Here is a 17,190-nt window from a genome sequence, read left to right as displayed (position 1 = left end):
ATTTTGATCCCTACATTTTGGAGTTACGGTCAATTTGGTCCCTAAATTTTAGTAGTAATCAATTCGGTCTTATTATTTTCAACTTCTAGCCAATTTGGTCATTATCCTTACCTCACTAACGGAAAATACCTATGTGGTAAATGATTTGCATTGTTAATATGATTAATGTTAATTTATTAAATTAGATGCTGATATGTCAAAATTTTAATTGTCATGTCAACTTTTTTATATAAAAAAAAATATTTTCTCTACGAAAATTTTTCCTTTCCTTAATTTTTTTTTCCTTTTAATTTTCTTACAATTTCTTTAATTTAGAATTTCATTAAAATGACTCATTCATTGTTCTTCTCCCCAAACCTAGATTCAACAGTTTAACCAAATCTAAACTAGATTTCAAAATTTTAAACGGCAATAAGGGATCAAAGTGAGCCCGAAAACTAAAAGTAACAATCTTGCTTGCCTATTCAAAACCATTCCTAGACCTATTGTTATCTCTTTGCAGGCGTTAGATCTAGCTGTTTTTCTTTGTTGTTTTTAGTTTTTGTTTCTTAGATCATCAACAACCGTGAAACCTATAGATCTAACAGGANACCACTATCATTATCATCCTTGTGTTGGCTCCTTCCCAATTTGCTATTTCTTTTTCCTTTGCAACTTCATCTCCCAATATGGCGACAATGATGAGGAGAGAAGCAGAATCTCTTTTGGAATGGAAAGCGAGCCTTGACAACCAAAGCCAGTTTCATTTATCTTCATGGGTTGGAAACATCAGTTGCCATTGGGTTGGAATAGCTTGCAACAACTTTAGCAGCATCTCTCATATCAACCTCCCAGATTCTGCTTTAAAAGGTACCCTCCACACTTTGAGCTTCTCATCCTTACACAGTCTCATAAGTCTTAATCTCAGCGACAACTTACTCTACGGTACCATTCCTTCACACTTGGGCAACCTTTCTAAGCTAATCTACCTTGATTTATCTGGGAATCATCTCTCAGGAAGAATTTCATCAGAATTATGCCAACTAACAAGCCTTCACATATTAAATCTCGATGATAATAACATCACTGGATACATTCCTTATCAACTTGGAAAGCTACATTTGCTCAATGAGCTAATTTTGTCTAGTAACGGTCTCACGGGTTCAATCCCCGTGTCAATTGGAAACTTGAGCAACTTAATCATTCTATATATTTATGATAACAATCTTTCCGGGTCCATTCCTCATCAACTCGGAAATCTAACATCTCTTAGGATGCTCTCTTTGTACAGTAACATCCTCACGGGCTCGACACCTTCATCTATTGGAAATTTGGGCAACTTAAGCCTTTTAGAGCTTAGTGCAAACAAACTTTCTGGATCCATTTGTCATGAAATTGGGATGTTGGGATCTCTTGCTTGGCTTAATCTGGCTGAAAACAATCTCTCAGGTTTAATTCCTACTTCTATAGGAAACTTAGGCAACCTGAGTTATTTTTGCCTCAGCAACAACAAACTTTCTGGACCCATACCTCAAGAAATTGGAAAGTTGGGATCTCTTCTTGACTTGGTTCTATTTAGTAACAATCTTTCTGGCCCAATCCCTACTTCTATAGGAAACCTGACGAACCTATCTACATTATCCCTTGCTGAAAACAATCTTTGGGGACCTATCACATCCTCTATAGGGAACATGAAGGGTCTCACAGTCTTGGAACTTTTTACGAATCAATTATCGGGCAATATCCCATTAGAAATAGGGAAGCTCAAACTTCTTACCAATCTAATGTTGTTCACAAATGAACTTAATGGCTCCATCCCTTTCGAATTTAATAATCTTACATATCTGCAGCATTTGGGATTGGAGGAAAACATGTTGTCAGGCTATCTTCCACGAAATGTTTGTAGTGGTGGATCCCTTCAAAACTTCACAGCATATGACAATTATTTTATAGGTTCCATTCCAATAAGTTTGGGAAATTGCACCAGCTTAGTACGAGTGAGGCTTGAGGGACCAGTTAACAGGAAATTTCAGATAATGGCATTTACCCAAATTTGACGTATATTGATTTGAGTTATAACAATTTCTATGGAGAACTTTCTCAAAAGTGGGGGCAGTGCCAATGTCTAGAAAACTTAAAAATCTCCAATAACAAAATTTCTGGTGCAATACCTCCTGAGCTTGGAAGATCCACCAAGCTACACTTGCTTGATTTCTCCTTCAATCATCTAGTTGGGCAGATTCCAAAGGAACTAGGAAAGTTGACGTCATTGTTTCTCCTTAATCTGGGTGATAATCAACTTTCAGGCAGTATTCCATTGGAAATTGGAATGCTATCTAATCTGCAATTTCTTGTTCTCTCAGCCAACAATTTAACAGGATCAATTCCGGAACAAATACAAGGGTGCATAAAATTATTGAACTTGAACTTGAGTAAAAATAAAATTAGGGGGAGTGTTCCCACTGAGATTGGCAACATGCAATTTATTCAAGTGCTTGATTTAAGTGATAATTTGTTGATCGGAAAAATACCACCACAACTTGGAGAACTACGAAGCTTAGAAACATTGAATCTCTCCATAATGAGCTATCTGGTTCCATTCCAGCCACTTTTGGGGAAATGTCAAGCTTGACCAATGTTGATATATCATACAATTGCTTGGAAGGTCCTCTACCCAACAACAAAGCCTTCAATGAGGCCTCATTTGGAGCATTAAGAAATAATAAAGATTTGTGTGGTAATGCCTCTAGCTTGAAGGCATGCCCGTCTTCCATTACTTGGAGCAAGAATCTTGGTGGGAAAAGGCGAAATAAAGTTGTGATTTTCTTTATTGTTCCTATCTTGGGCACAATGGTTCTCTCATTGATTGTAGTTGGGATTCGCTATGCTTTTCTCAAGCACTTGAGGTTGAGGAACAATCTTAACAATCCAAGAGAAGCACAAAATGGTAATATATTTTCAATCTGGAGCTATGATGGGAAAATGGTGTATGAAAGAATCATTGAAGCAACAAAGGAATTTGACTCCAAATATTGTGTTGGAGTGGGAGGGTGTGGAAGTGTTTATAAAGCTGAGCTGCAGCCAGGTCAAGTTGTTGCTGTGAAAAAACTTCATTCAATACAGGATAACGGGATTGCCAATGCAAAGGCTTTCGAAAATGAGATTCGTGCTCTACTAGAAACCAAGCATCGCAATCTGGTAAAGCTTTATGGCTTTTGCTCACATCCACGACACTCATTCTTGGTTTATGAGTTCTTAGAAGGGGGAAGCCTAAAAGAGTTACTATGCAATAAAGAAGAGGTTGTTAATTTTGAATGGATCAAAAGGGCAAATATTGTCAAAGGAGTGGCTGATGCTTTATCCTATATGCATCATGATTGCTCACCTCCCATAGTACATCGAGACATATCTAGCAAGAACATCTTGTTGGATTCAGAATATGTTGCTCACATTTCGGATTTTGGCACAGCTAAACTTTTGAAGCCTAACTCGTCCAATTGGACTTCATTTGCTGGAACGTTTGGTTACACGGCTCCAGGTATTTTTTTTTTCCTTATCGGCATGCTTATCCCTCTTTGAAATACTTGTCTCTAGTTCATTTAAGTAGCGTCAATCATAATGCATAGTGGTAACACTGGCTTTTCCTTTTCTTTTCTTTTTTCTTTTTTAATTTCACTATAATCTATGTCGTAGCCATTTCATTACCCTTTTTTTGGCTTGACTAACGTGAGGGAAAATAATCAAAATATAAGGATCATGGTTCACCTTAAATATTTCAATGTTTCGATTATAGCCTAGTGATCAATTTATGAATACCTTACAACATTTTCGATATGAAATGATATATCAAACTAGATTGCAAAATTAATCTAGTGAAAAAAAAAGATTGAAAAATTAATAATTTACTGAAACAATAGTAAAGTCTCAAAATTTTTCAGAAGGGACAAGTTAAATTGTCACACACAATATATGTGCATGTATGTGTGTAATCAATACTTATTATTATTTGGGTAAATTACAAAGTTGGTCTTTATTTTTTATATTATATTTTAATTTGATCACTAACCTTTCAATTGTGTCAATTAGTCCCTAACCTTTTTAATGTCTTGTCAATTTAGTACATATCGTTATTTTTTATATGAAAAAAGCTAATGTGTTAAACGAAATAATAAAAAATTATTTTTCATATCATATCAACTGCAAACTATATTGCCATGTTAGATTTAAAATAAAAATAAAAAAAAATAAAAAAACTGAGACACGCGGATACTCTCTCTCTCTCTCTCTCTCTCTCTCTCTCTCTCTCTCTCTCTCTCTCTCTCTCTCTCTCTCTCTCTCTCTCTCTCTCTCTCTCTCTCTCTCTCTCTCTCTCTCTCTCTCTCTCTCTCGTTAGTCACCACCAACCAATGACTACCTAAAGTATATATTTCATTAAACCTTGTTTTTGTCCTCATTCTCCCAGTTAGACAGAGACTAGAGGCAACCTAAGGACTCCCTAGTAAGCCGCAAACTATTCATTAGACAGATGTTAACAATCCTAAAATAACCCATATAAGTTAACACGCTAGATCTGCAATGAACATGTAAAAGTCTTGCAATAAATCCAACTAAGAAACTAAACCCTTTATCTATTTCATATGAACCAACTACTTTTCCTCTCTTAGATAAATAAAATATAAAAAAATTGCTTTTCCTCTCTAAGACTTAGATTTAACTACAGCTGCTTTATAAATCAAGGAGAAATTTTTTCTTTAAATCTTTAACCTTTATATGTAAAACCTAATACAGCCCTCGTAAAAAATAAACCAAAACAGACTTATATGCAGATATGCTAACCTTATCAAAATCCCATCTAAAAAATGATACACGACCCAAATGTGGGCACAATAAGATAAATACTGAGTAGGCCTAACGCGAAGCCCATTACCATTGTGGAAGCCACTGTAACCTCCCAAAAGCTCAATGAATTCCTCATTATAGTCATCCAGGTGTGGGAATAAGGGAGAAGAGAGGCGAGAGAGAGAAATTTAAGGATTTTAAAATTTTCCCAAACTTTGAACTCACGTGAGAATAGAAAATTTTATTTTATTTTGTCTAACGTGTCAATACAATTGGCAATTGAAAATCATTTTTTTATTATTCCATTTGATAGATTGGATTTTTTCTAGATTGGATTTTTTCATCCTATGAATAACGATAAGGATCAAATTAACACAATTGAAAGGTTAGAGACTTAATTGAAATATGGTGTAAAGGATAGAGATCGACCACATAATTTACCCTTAGTATTTTCATATATAAAAAGGTTTCATTCAATTGGTTCAATATAATTCAAGACAAACAATTTTTTTTCTCGTTAGTTATGTATAATTTTTCTTAAATTTATATTAATCACATTTAATATTCTTTATATATATATATATATTTCATATATAAAAAGGTTTCATCCAGTTGGTTCAATATAATTCATGACAAACAATTTTTTTTCCTCATTAGTTATGTATAATTTTCTTTAAATTATATTAATCACAATTAATATTCTTCAAACATTTTAACTTTAGATTTTTTTGGACAACATAAAATGTATAGAAATCAAATAATTTTAGATAAATTAAATAATAAATGTCACTTTTATATGCCTTAACTTATACAACGTAATATTTGAAAAATATAATAATAACAACTAAATGAAAACGTTTCTTTTGTTTATGGATGACCACCTAAATCATGTTCCAGTCTCTTAATCATCATAGCATTAGCATGTATTCTTCTAAGGAAAAAAGATAAAAGAATCTATGCATTCTTATGCCTAACTCTCTATATATAAAATAAATGAAAAAAGACTTGGCTCAAACACATTGTTAATCTACAAAATTAGTCCATGAAATTTAAAGTAATCTCTTTTAGTAGATCACATGACAAGGCAAACTAAAAACAAACATGTCATCACTCCGCTAGAAACATTAATAACTAAAAATAGTCACATTAAATTTGTAAGAAACAAAAAATTATCACTTTTAAGTTTGTTAGGGGCTAAAACAATCATTTCAAAGTTGGTAACGATCTAAAAACAATCAGATTAAATTAGATGGACTAAGAGTGTGTTTGGTATGAGCTTATAAGTTCAGGTTTTAACTTTTATTTTTATTTTTTAGCTTTTATGTATAACTTTTTAAAACCTTATTTTTCCCCACTTTTTCTCACATCTTCAAAAAAAAATTTTCAAGGTACAAGCATATTTTAGCACACTTTCAGCAAAAAGTTTTTAGTTTCAACTAAATAAATTATTTCCAAACGGACCCTTAGAACCATCTAAAATTTAGAAACTAACATTGTATTTTGGCCAAAAGAATTCATTTTTGTAAAAGAAATAGGATTTTTTACTGGAAAGATTTACTTATATAATTTTAGATAAATTGCAAATTACACCTCTAAAGTTTGGGAGTAATTGGATTTTATACCCTGAAATTTCAAAATTTGGATTTTATCTCCTGAAGTTTGAGGTGTTTGGATTTTACACCTTGACATTTCAAAACTTGGATTTTATCCTCTAAAGTTTAGGGTTGTTTGTATTTTACACTCCCAAATTCTGAAACTTTAGAGTGTGAAATCCAAACACCTCAAAACTTTATGGTGTAAAATCCAAACACTCCTAAAATATAGGGGGTAAAATCCAAATTTTAAAACGTCAGGTTGTAAAATCCAAATAACACCAAATTTCGAGGGGTAAAATCCAAATTCTGAAATTTCAAGATGTAAAATCATATCACCCTAAACTTTAGAAGTGCAATTTGCAATTTAACCTATAATTTTGGAAAGATTTACTTATATAATTTTGGGAATATGTGCTTTAAATGCACCTAATGAGCTATGTATGGCAAAAAAATGAATATTAAAAGGAAAAAAAAAAAAAAAAAGACGTTAGCACTTTAAATGAGTATTTTATACATTTTTAAATAAATAGCATGTTTAAATAAAGAAAAATGTTATGTTCACCACATTTTTATAACAAATCTTAAGTGGCAGATTGTTACAGGTTATTATCGATGGAGGAAAAACGTAATTTTAGTGATAGATTCAAATTATAACTAATGATAACTAACCATTTGTAAAAATGTTGTGAACGTAATATTTCTCTTAAATAAAATTGACATATATTTGCATTTTCTTATTAATAAAATAGAAGGGGAAGAAAGGAATTTGTAAAGCCAGGGGTCATGCCTCCCCCACCAGTCCACCACGTGCACTTTTTTTTTTTTTTTTTTTTTTAAACTTCAAAATTTTACGGTAACACTTTTTTTTTTTTTTTTTTGAGAAACAATTTTTTTTTTTTAATACAAGATAGAAATTTTACTATAATCAAATTTAAGTGTATATGTGTGTGAAATTACTTTTTGAAGATTTGAATCCAGGTTCTTATCTCCCACACCCCACAAACACTTATAATTGAAAAACAAACTAATTTCTTTTTTTCTTTTTTTTTTACTGAGAAATAAACTAATTGCTAAATACACACACATACTTTAATTATACTCTCTCACTAGGCTCAAACACATTACTTAACCCAAAGTACCCAAACATATTACAATCAACATTTTAATTCAATGTTAAAATGCAATTTCCACCCCATTGTCTAAATTAGTTTAAATAACACTTTATTGGGTCTATTCACCCTAAACTCTAACAGCATTATAAATGTGCACCCTAAACAGTGAGACCATTGGCTTCGTGCAACCCTAAACCATAAGAGCACCTGCATTACGTACTACTAACTTGGAGTTTAATTTGGATGGTGTGTAGATTGAAATATTTTTTGAAGGTTAGGGTACACAATACAAATAGTAGTTTAGGGTTGGTAACAAGTAAAAAAGAAAAGGAAAAAAAAAAAAAAACAATTTACAAGTATAATGAACTATACTCAAGCTGCCTATGGTGTCATACCAAGTGTTGGATAAGTTTGATTCTTCTATTTTGCAGAGCTTGCATATAGAATGGAAGTGAATGAAAAATGTGATGTTTATAGCTTTGGAGTGTTAGCATTGGAAGTGATTATGGGAAAGCATCCAGGAGAACTCATCTTGTTTCTCTCATCATCATTAACAGCAACATCAACTGCCCACAATATACTATTGAAGAACACTTTGGACCAACGCCTCAAACCTCCTAAAAATCAAGCTGCATTGAAAGTGGTATCAATAGCAAAGCTTGCATTTTCATGCTTGGCAACCAATCCAAAATCTAGGCCAACCATGCAGGAGGTTTCCCGTGAGCTTTCTATTGAAAGAGCACCCATGTCACAGGTTTTCGACATGCTTACCTTGGGTTTATTATTTAACAAAATTTGATGTAGTAATTTTATAGATATATAATCTTACCTTGTTTAAAGATTGTCCTTGATTATGGATTTATAAAACTGTTAAGTCATGAATTTTTTTTGTTTTATGTTGACTATATTTCATGCCAAATTTCTTTTATAAATTCATGCATATATTCTATGTATTATGTGGACTTTTATTGTAACTGGGCTGGATTAGAAATTCATGAAAAGCAATTGGACACAGCAACTTGCAAGACGGCTCGCAAGATTGAGCAATCCGCAAGTGGACATGTGGAATGCATGTGAGAGTTCAAATTTCATATATAATAGAGTAACTTGCAAGTGACTCGCAAGTAGGGTCAACCTGCGTGCAAGTGACCCACGAGTGACTCGATATTGTAGAGAAATTTGTTAATTTGGATCTCCTATTGTTACGCTGTACCTTTCCCAACCCTACTATACATACCCTTTTTTCCCACACATTACCTCTGTGGAAAAACATATGCACCCACCTCTAGAGAGAGTTACTATTCCTTAACGGAGAATTCCATAATAGTCTTTTTACTTCCCTCTCCCAATTTGCATACCTTGGGAGGAAATTTACACAAACATAACTTACACACAAATTTCTATTGAGAGTGTCTTGGTTCATTGAGAAGCATTAGAGCTTTATCACATATATAGCCAGTAAAGTGTGGTGGTGCAACCAAGTGGTGTTGCGGGATCCAAAGAGTTAGTGAAGACAATACTTCGTAAAGTCCCATGTTGTCTAGAGCTTGGAGAGCTTAAGTATATTGGGTAATTTAGGCTTGGAGGGTCTTTGTGTATTCTTGTAATCCAACTTATTTACTAGTGGATCATTTCCAGCTTTGAGGGTTGCAGAGAGATTTTTACGCCAAGTTCTTTGATTTTCCTCTTTGATAACACATTGCTTGTTATATTAGGTTTGCATTCTCTTTTCCCTACTGCCCTTTACATTATTGCATTGCACATTAATGTTCATCCTTGCAATTTTTCGATGGTTTGATTTATTAATCGGTTAATTATGTAAATTCCATATTAATATTTAATTAGCCTTAATTGATCTAGTCAAAACTAAAATTAGGGGTCTAAAACAACACCTACTATTAGGACTGCGAACTTTCAAAAACTAATAAGAATCTAATTTTGTTTTAAATCAAAAAATAAGTCCAAAGAACTTGTGGCATAGTTGTAAAGGTACCTATTGATGTGGTTTGATTTTGGTGTAAATTTGAGTTATAACTTTAATACTATTTTAGGAATTTAGCGAGAGAGAGAGAGAGAGAGAGAGAGAGAGAGAGAGAGAGTCTCTCTCTCTCTCTCTCTCTCTCTCTCTCTCTCTCTCTCTCTCTCTCTCTCTCTCAATTTTCCTTATTTGAAGATTTTAGATTTGATTGCTCCAAAAGCCACAACATTTATTTGGTTGTATCGTTATTTGTATAATAACTAGTAAGTTGCCCATGCGATTCACGGATAATTTTGTGATATTTTATGTAAAATAATTTTGGAGAAAGTTGTACATATATTATAAAGAAAAAGTAAACTAAATTAGAGTAAAGAAACATATAAATTTTGAAATATTAAAAATTAGTTTAGTAGCTTCATTGCACATTTGTAGAATTCTCAAGGTATTATTAATTTTTTAAAAAAAATCATGAAATCAAAAATAAATGCAAAAAAGTAACAGGACCATGAAAATCAACTAATTTATATTGTATTCACAAATTACATATCATGAAATGAAAATATGCCCAAATCTCTCACCGTCTTCCACTCATCAATATTGCGACATTAAGACATGATGTGGGCAAATGCATTGTGAGAGGCTGCACCCCGACCTGTTTTGAATTGATTGGTTTGGGCCAAACCATGTGAATGGGTGGGTTCATGTTGGTGCCTCTCAAAATGGAGGTTCAGTCGATTACATTTTCCCTCTAAATTAAGAGTTTTACAATGAAGTTACCACTTATTTAATTATTAGAAAATTTATCATTTATTGATTTGAGAATGAATATACATTGATTATAGAAAATTGCACGACTTTGGTCTTAGATACAATCTAAGATAAAGTAAATGGCTTTGTTTCTTAGTTAGAATCTAGAGATTGAAAATTACATCGATAAGCATTTGATCTACTAACTCTTGATTTAAGCTTGAAGGCTATATTACAAAATAGGATGGTGTTAGGCACCCACCTTGCCCGATGAAACCAGTCTTCTAGATTATAGTGGCCAACATTCATATTATATCATCAAACATATTATCAATCAATTTCATATTCATTGCTTTGCTTGAATTTATATGCATGTGATAAATCGTAATTTCATTTATTACTCATTACATTTGGATTGAAAAATAAAATCTAGTGAATTTGTGTGAATGGTGATATCCTTGATTCAAGGATTTGAGAGAATTATGAAATTAACATGTTTTTAATGTTTCAAATATGAACTTAAGATCAAAACTAGTGCTATACATGAACATGTGATAAATAATCAAGAACATGCAAAGAACATATATGAACCACATTCAAGAATGTCAAGAACATTCAAGCATATTCAGAGAATTTAAATAATCAACCAACATGATTTAATCATATATTAGCATTATAGGAAAATGAAAAACAAGTTAAGGAAAGGGATTATACCTGCATGCAAGATCCACACGGTGGAGGAAGATGTTTTTGGTGGAGGTCCTAAGGGTGGAATAAAGAAGAAGAGAGAGAGAGAGAGGCTTACCCAATATATCTTGAGTCTCAGGAAAACTAAGATATGACAAGACTAACTCTACTTCACTAGAACTCAAGAGAGAATGTTTCTATGTGCTTTGAAATGGAGGAGAGAGAGGGTTTATGTAGTAGTGGTGAAGAAAATATAAATGGAAATGTATTCAATGATGGTTGACAAAGGATAAGAGAAAATCATGAATCTAGACCCAATTTCAGAGTTTAGGGAAGGTTGGTGCATTAAATTCAAAGGTTGGTGGGAGTGGTGAGCAAGCAAAATGACTAAAACTTCAGTTTTTTCTCGTAACTCCTGTAACTGCCATCAGAGCCAACTTTGAAAAATCATATCTTACTCATTTCTAATCAAAATTGGCTTGTTGTTGTGCTTAAAATGAAGCCCAGATGTCTAGTTTCTAGAAAAATTAACCTCACTCACAAATTCAAAATGGACTAAGAGATATCAATGAAATAGTGAATAGAGGTCATTTGTTGGAAAATAGTTTTAGCATAATTAACATTATTAGGTCCCAAATTAGCTTTATATTAACATTAATAATTATTTCCATTTCAGAATTAATTAGCCCCAAATCATGACATAACTATCCCAATTAAAAAGAGAATTACATTAATTACTCATTAGATAATTAATGTTTGACCCTCTAATTAATCAAGTTTGCGCAATCTTACCATAAGCTGTAGTCCTAGCCAATCGAATTATGACACGTTATTAATTTTGAATTGATTATAATTATAACCAATCAAAATTAATTGTTCATAATCACATATAGTTAGACTTAATTTGTGAGAGTGTATCTTGGCCATTAAAACTTGATTTGATGGTAACTTTTAATCTGATAGTTCGATTAAAGCTTATGACCAATTAATTTGATCGTTACAATATTAAAATTACTTTGATTAATTAAATTAAGGATCCAATGGCCACTATTAAGATTATTATCTCCAATGTGAAATTACTCTTTAACCTTCCATTTCAGGTTAAATGTGGGTTGCAAAATGGGTTGTCAACATACGTATGCATGTGTCTTATAGATGATCAAAAACCATGGTAGAATATGGTTTTACATTAAACACCAAATATTATCTCTACTTACATACCCAAAACAAAAAAAAAAAACTGTCCAACCAAATTACCTAAACCTAAAACATATTTAAGCCTTTAATTTAAAAACAAAAAAGAAAAAAAAAATTACCCATAGGGGTTTTGCCGGCTTGATGGTGGTGGGAGGCTAGTATGATGGAGATAACGGCCCCTTACTATGCAAAAAATATAAAATATTCGATGGATATTCTAAAATATTCTTTTCATTCCTCTCTATTCCTTTAAAATCTCAAATTTTCATTTCCTCATAAATTGGGAGGAATTGGAAGAAATGAAATTAGATTTAATAAATTTTTTACTAAAACTCCCAAAATACATCTATATATTTAGCCATTTATTTTTAAAATAGGAGTCTAATAGTAATATTGTTATAGAATGATTACATTCATTTCTCTCTATATTACTCCCAAACAAGATTACCTACATTCTATTCTATTAGGTTTTTAGACCCCTTAAAACACAACAATTGAATTAACCTAGTTTATTAGTTAAGTGATTAACTTAGTCAAATTATGCAAGTCTAAGTTAACACAATCAAATAATCATATCAAGATATAAAGCAACGAAAATATAAATAACACAAAGATATGATCACCCAGGAAAACCAAACCGGTAAAAACCTGGGGAGGATTTAACCTAGCTATCCTCAAGGTAAACTTGAATCCACTATATGAAAGAATCGAAGTTCATACAAAAGGACTTACAAGCACCCATGCTCGACTTCCTAATGCTACCCACCAGTAGAACTTACTGACACGACCACGTGCAAGCTCCGAATCCACAGACTCCTTCTTTCTTAGATTCTCCACAAGATTCAAGTACTCCCGCTTGTGTTTCTTTAAGCTCCAATGGCAGCAACTGAGTTAATCATCAAGGTGTTGATAATAGCTCTACCTTGAAAACCCTAAGTTTATATGAAGGAAAGCTCCTCAAGGATTTCACAAGAGATTCACACAAATCGTAAAATATGAGCAACAATACAACCTGAGCAACTCTCAAAACGTGGCTAGGGCTTTGCCTTATATACCTAGGGCAAAAACATAAAACCCTAAACTTTTAATGAGATAGGGCTGAGCTGGAAATTCTACAGAAAAAACATTCTGGCCAACTTTCAATCGATCGAGTCTATCCTTCGATCAATCGAGCCAGGCCGAAATGTACTAATACATCTGTAGCCTCTCGATTCCAACTTTACATGAATTACACAACTTTGAGCAAGCCTAAACAAGACTAAACATATTGTTTTGATCATGGTTTGCCAACATTACACATTAGAGTTCTAAATACATCAAATCCTAAGTCTTTAGAACCGAACACATTCATTTCTATTTCTTTATTTAAAAACATCCAAACAAGTTTGAGTATAGTTCATATCACACGGCATGATCTCATGCACTCCTGCATGAGGTTATATATATATAGATAGATAGATAGATTGATTTACTAAGTTTTTCAAGAAGACAACAAACGTTTTGTCTAAAAAAATATGAGATAGAAAACTTTGATGGGGAAGAATGATTTATGTTTATGGTGTAAACAAGTCGTTTTTCCAATTCCAACATTCAACTTTGACATCTAAGCCATCCTTCAATTGCTGAAATCTTGGATATCGAATAGTAAATTACTCCAATGAGAAGTGACCAAGGAAATCAAGGGAGATAATAATGATGAATTCTTTAGCAATGGCGGTTTGGCCTTCAACAAATTCATGGTGGGTGGTTTCAGTCGCGACTGGTCACATAGCAAGGGACAAAGGACTTTTCTTGGAGATGGAACAGAAAGATGTAGGAAAACATAGAGTATGTATGGGTAATAATATTAATTTATAATCTATAAATCTATAAATACTATATAACTGAAGTCTTTGATTTTTCTTGAACTTTTGAAATTTTGACACTTAAGCTCTTGAGGTTTCACAATTTTCCATGTTAGCACTTATTTTTTTATTAATTAGATTTGCAGGTTAAGTTTTTATGTTGTACCCGATAAACTCTCTCTCTCCCTGATAAACCCTTCATCCTTACCTCTCACGGCTCACCTTGCTCTCCATCTGACAAACCAAGGAAAGGGACCTAATACAATGATGAAGAAGCCATAATTCTTGACGGCTAAATCCTAGCTATTGACTTCCCTTATGCAGACACTCGATTTTGCACCCTTAATTTAATTTTGGAAGATGACTAAAATGACCATTTTAAATACCCAAAAATCATAACTGCATTTCATGCATTAAATCATTTATTACATATCATAAAAATAATCTTGAGATTCTAATGGTCGCGACGGTATGCCCAATTCCCAAATCAGACTATTGGATTAAAAGATATCACTAGGTCAAGTGTTCACGGTCTGCATGCATTGTATAGGGTGAAGCCGATCACGTGTGATTAATTGGAATTAATTCTGATTGGTTAAACAATAAAAATTAATTAAATAATTGTGTGATTGGTTGTTGGTTTCTATCAAAAATAAGCTTGGTTGCATAGGAATAAAATGGATAATCAATAACAACGGAATCGTTGATAATTAAGTCTTTTTAAAATATTTATCTATCAGATAATTATTGTTTTAAGGACTTGATTATCAAAATAAAAGGGATTTATTTTGGAATACGAGTAATAAATATGTCCATATGCAATTCTCGACTCAAAAAAATCCCTAAAAAAGAGTCTAGATCAGACCAAAGTTGGGAATTGGACTCATCACTTAAGAATGCCAATCGGCACTCTTTGAGTGCCAATTCACACATGGCAAGTGTCAATTGGCACTTCCCTAGTGCCAATTGGCACAGCTTTGAGGCCTGACCTAGAAACGTTCTGATCAAGACAAAACACATCCATTTCGAACTTTTAGGGATAAGAATTTGACCTAATTTGCATCTGATCCAATTCAACTTATTTTTTAAGCACCAAACCTCTATAAGTAGGGAACTAAAATCAGAAATCAGGATTCCTTTTCTGACTTTTTTCTCTCCTTATGTTAAAAAAGTTCTAGAAGCTTTGCTTTAGGAATTTGTTTTCTGTTAAGTGGCCTTACTTAAATCCTTAGAAATTCATTCTTTTCTTTTCTGTATTTTATTTATAAAATACAGATCTTTATTTTATTCACAAAAATTTGATATATATTTTTTATAAAATATGATTTGCATTCTTTAAAATAAAAATCTGGCCTTTTTTTAAAAGTAAAAACCAGATTTACATTTTTCATAAAAAAAAAATTGGTGTTTCCAAAATTAAAATCTATTTTTCTCTCACATTTAAAAAACCCAAACCAGATATGAATTTTTATTAACAATTCATTCTTTTTCTTTTATGAAAACTCAGGTTTAAATTTTCATCAAGCATTCTCATCAAATTTTTATATACAAAATAAATTGCAGATCTAAGGCTCTTAAATAGAAGGGTAAACCTTGGTCTAGGATTTGACATGGCATTTGTTGTACATCATTTGACATTCTAAATATGGGTATTTAATGGTCATTCAAAGTCTAGAGAACTAGACTCTGTATGGGCAGGGGGAGTGCCTAACACCTTCCCATCTTGTAACCTAGCACCTGAACCTTAGAATCTTAGGTTGGTAGATTTAGTGTCCTGTTTTACTTTGGTAGATTGTATCTAGGGCCAAAGTCTTGTATTTCTTTTACATAGGTTGTATCTAGGACCAAAGCCTTGTAAAGATATTCTACCAAATTGTATTTGTATAATCAATTAATGAAATTTGAGGTATTTTGGACATGTGAATTGTGTGTTGTATTTTTTTCTTATTTTTTTATTAACTTTTTTTTTTTTTTTTTTTTTAAGTGGCGACTCCACACATAATCCTGAAAAGGAAAGGTGTCAATGCCTAACCCCTTTTCTAAGAGCAACCAAGTTTCCTAGTCTCTCACACCTCACATTAAAGGCAAGAATTGCAACGGTAGTCGAGCTGTTGCTTTACTTAAAGAAACCTTCAATTAGGTCTTTGAAAACCCAATTAGGGCACAATTCGTCTAATTCCTGCAAGGCTGAGTATGAGTCCTCCATGACTAATGGTCACAAATCAAATTCAAGATTTTCTTTCCTTTTTATATTATGGATTTATGTTGCTGTTAATTGTTTGAATGATATAGTGTAATTTGAAAAAGCTCTCCCTTTTTTTTCACCATTGTTTTTTGAATACATTTAATTGCTTTTGGAAAGCAAAAGGATTTTCCTTTTTAGCAAGATATTGCATGGTCAACCTAAACTAGATGGTAAACCAATTCAATATTCGTTATGGATTATTTTGAAGTTTTTTCTTCACTTCTGTCAATGTTCAATTGTAGTGTGCTTACTTTAGGTGCATTTTTTGGGTGTATTCATACTGTAAAACATTCTTTTCTTTCCCATTTAGAACATGTACACCAAGTGTTTGACAAAAAGTCTCACTCAAAATTGAAACGTGCCAAATAACATTGTTTGAAATCCCAACCAAGGTAGTGGTAACTTGCACCCAAGTTGTATTGAGGGCTATGAATGGATCGTAGCCAACTTGCTCAACTTATTTTCAAGCAAAAGGTTGTAGGTGTAGCTGATTCTGTGGGGTCGAGGTGGAAGATTCTCTTCCTGCTATGTTTCAAAATTCAGTCGGTCTGGCAGCATGACATGATAGAATGTGCGTTCAACAACCAACCTTCTTCTTTCATTGAACTAATGGATTGGGCATGGGATAGGGACCCAAAAAAATGTGAACTCATTACCACGCTGTTGACACCCCATTTTGCAACCCGCATTTAACCTCATATGGAGGGTAAAATGGTACTTTCACCTTGAAAATATGCATCTTGACTCTAGCCATTAGATCCTTAATCTCATTTTACCAAAATAATCTTGATGTTGTAACTATCAAATCGACTAGTCATAAGTCCTAATCGAATCACTAGATTAAAAAGTTATCATCAAATCAAGTTTTAATGGCTGAGATGCACTATCACAAATTAAGTCTAACTATATGCGATTATGAATAATTGATTTCAATTGGTTATAAGTGTAATCAATTGGAGATCAATGA

General features: G+C 32.6%; 2 protein-coding genes across 2 annotated transcripts; both read left to right on the top strand.

Moving 5' to 3' along the window:
• Window positions 1-668: 668 nt before the first annotated feature.
• LOC136063066 (probable leucine-rich repeat receptor-like protein kinase At1g35710) lies at window positions 669-2,036 on the top strand. The gene has a single exon (XM_065762944.1). The coding sequence runs from the start codon at window positions 669-671 to the stop codon at window positions 2,034-2,036; it is 1,368 nt and encodes a 455-aa protein (XP_065619016.1).
• Window positions 2,037-2,561: 525 nt separating this feature from the next.
• On the top strand, window positions 2,562-8,324 carry LOC111988446 (MDIS1-interacting receptor like kinase 2-like). The gene is made up of 2 exons (XM_024020247.2): window positions 2,562-3,517; window positions 7,957-8,324. The coding sequence occupies exons 1-2, from the start codon at window positions 2,599-2,601 to the stop codon at window positions 8,322-8,324; spliced, it is 1,287 nt and encodes a 428-aa protein (XP_023876015.2). The 5' UTR covers window positions 2,562-2,598.
• Window positions 8,325-17,190: the final 8,866 nt, after the last annotated feature.

Source organism: Quercus suber, unplaced genomic scaffold, assembly GCF_002906115.3.
Source record: "Quercus suber isolate HL8 unplaced genomic scaffold, Cork oak 2.0 scaffold_20, whole genome shotgun sequence".
Lineage (NCBI taxonomy): Eukaryota > Viridiplantae > Streptophyta > Magnoliopsida > Fagales > Fagaceae > Quercus > Quercus suber.
Note: the sequence above shows the minus strand (reverse complement) of the source record. Positions and strands in the feature narration are given on the sequence as shown.

Excerpts from the sequence above, each read along its gene's own strand:
- LOC136063066 (XM_065762944.1), top strand. The coding sequence starts at position 669 with ATGGCGACAATGATGAGGAGAGAAGCAGAATCTCTTTTGGAATGGAAA.
- LOC111988446 (XM_024020247.2), top strand. The coding sequence starts at position 2,599 with ATGTCAAGCTTGACCAATGTTGATATATCATACAATTGCTTGGAAGGT. Across the intron at positions 3,518-7,956 it reads GTTTGGTTACACGGCTCCAG|AGCTTGCATATAGAATGGAA; the intron begins GTATTTTTTTTT and ends TCTATTTTGCAG.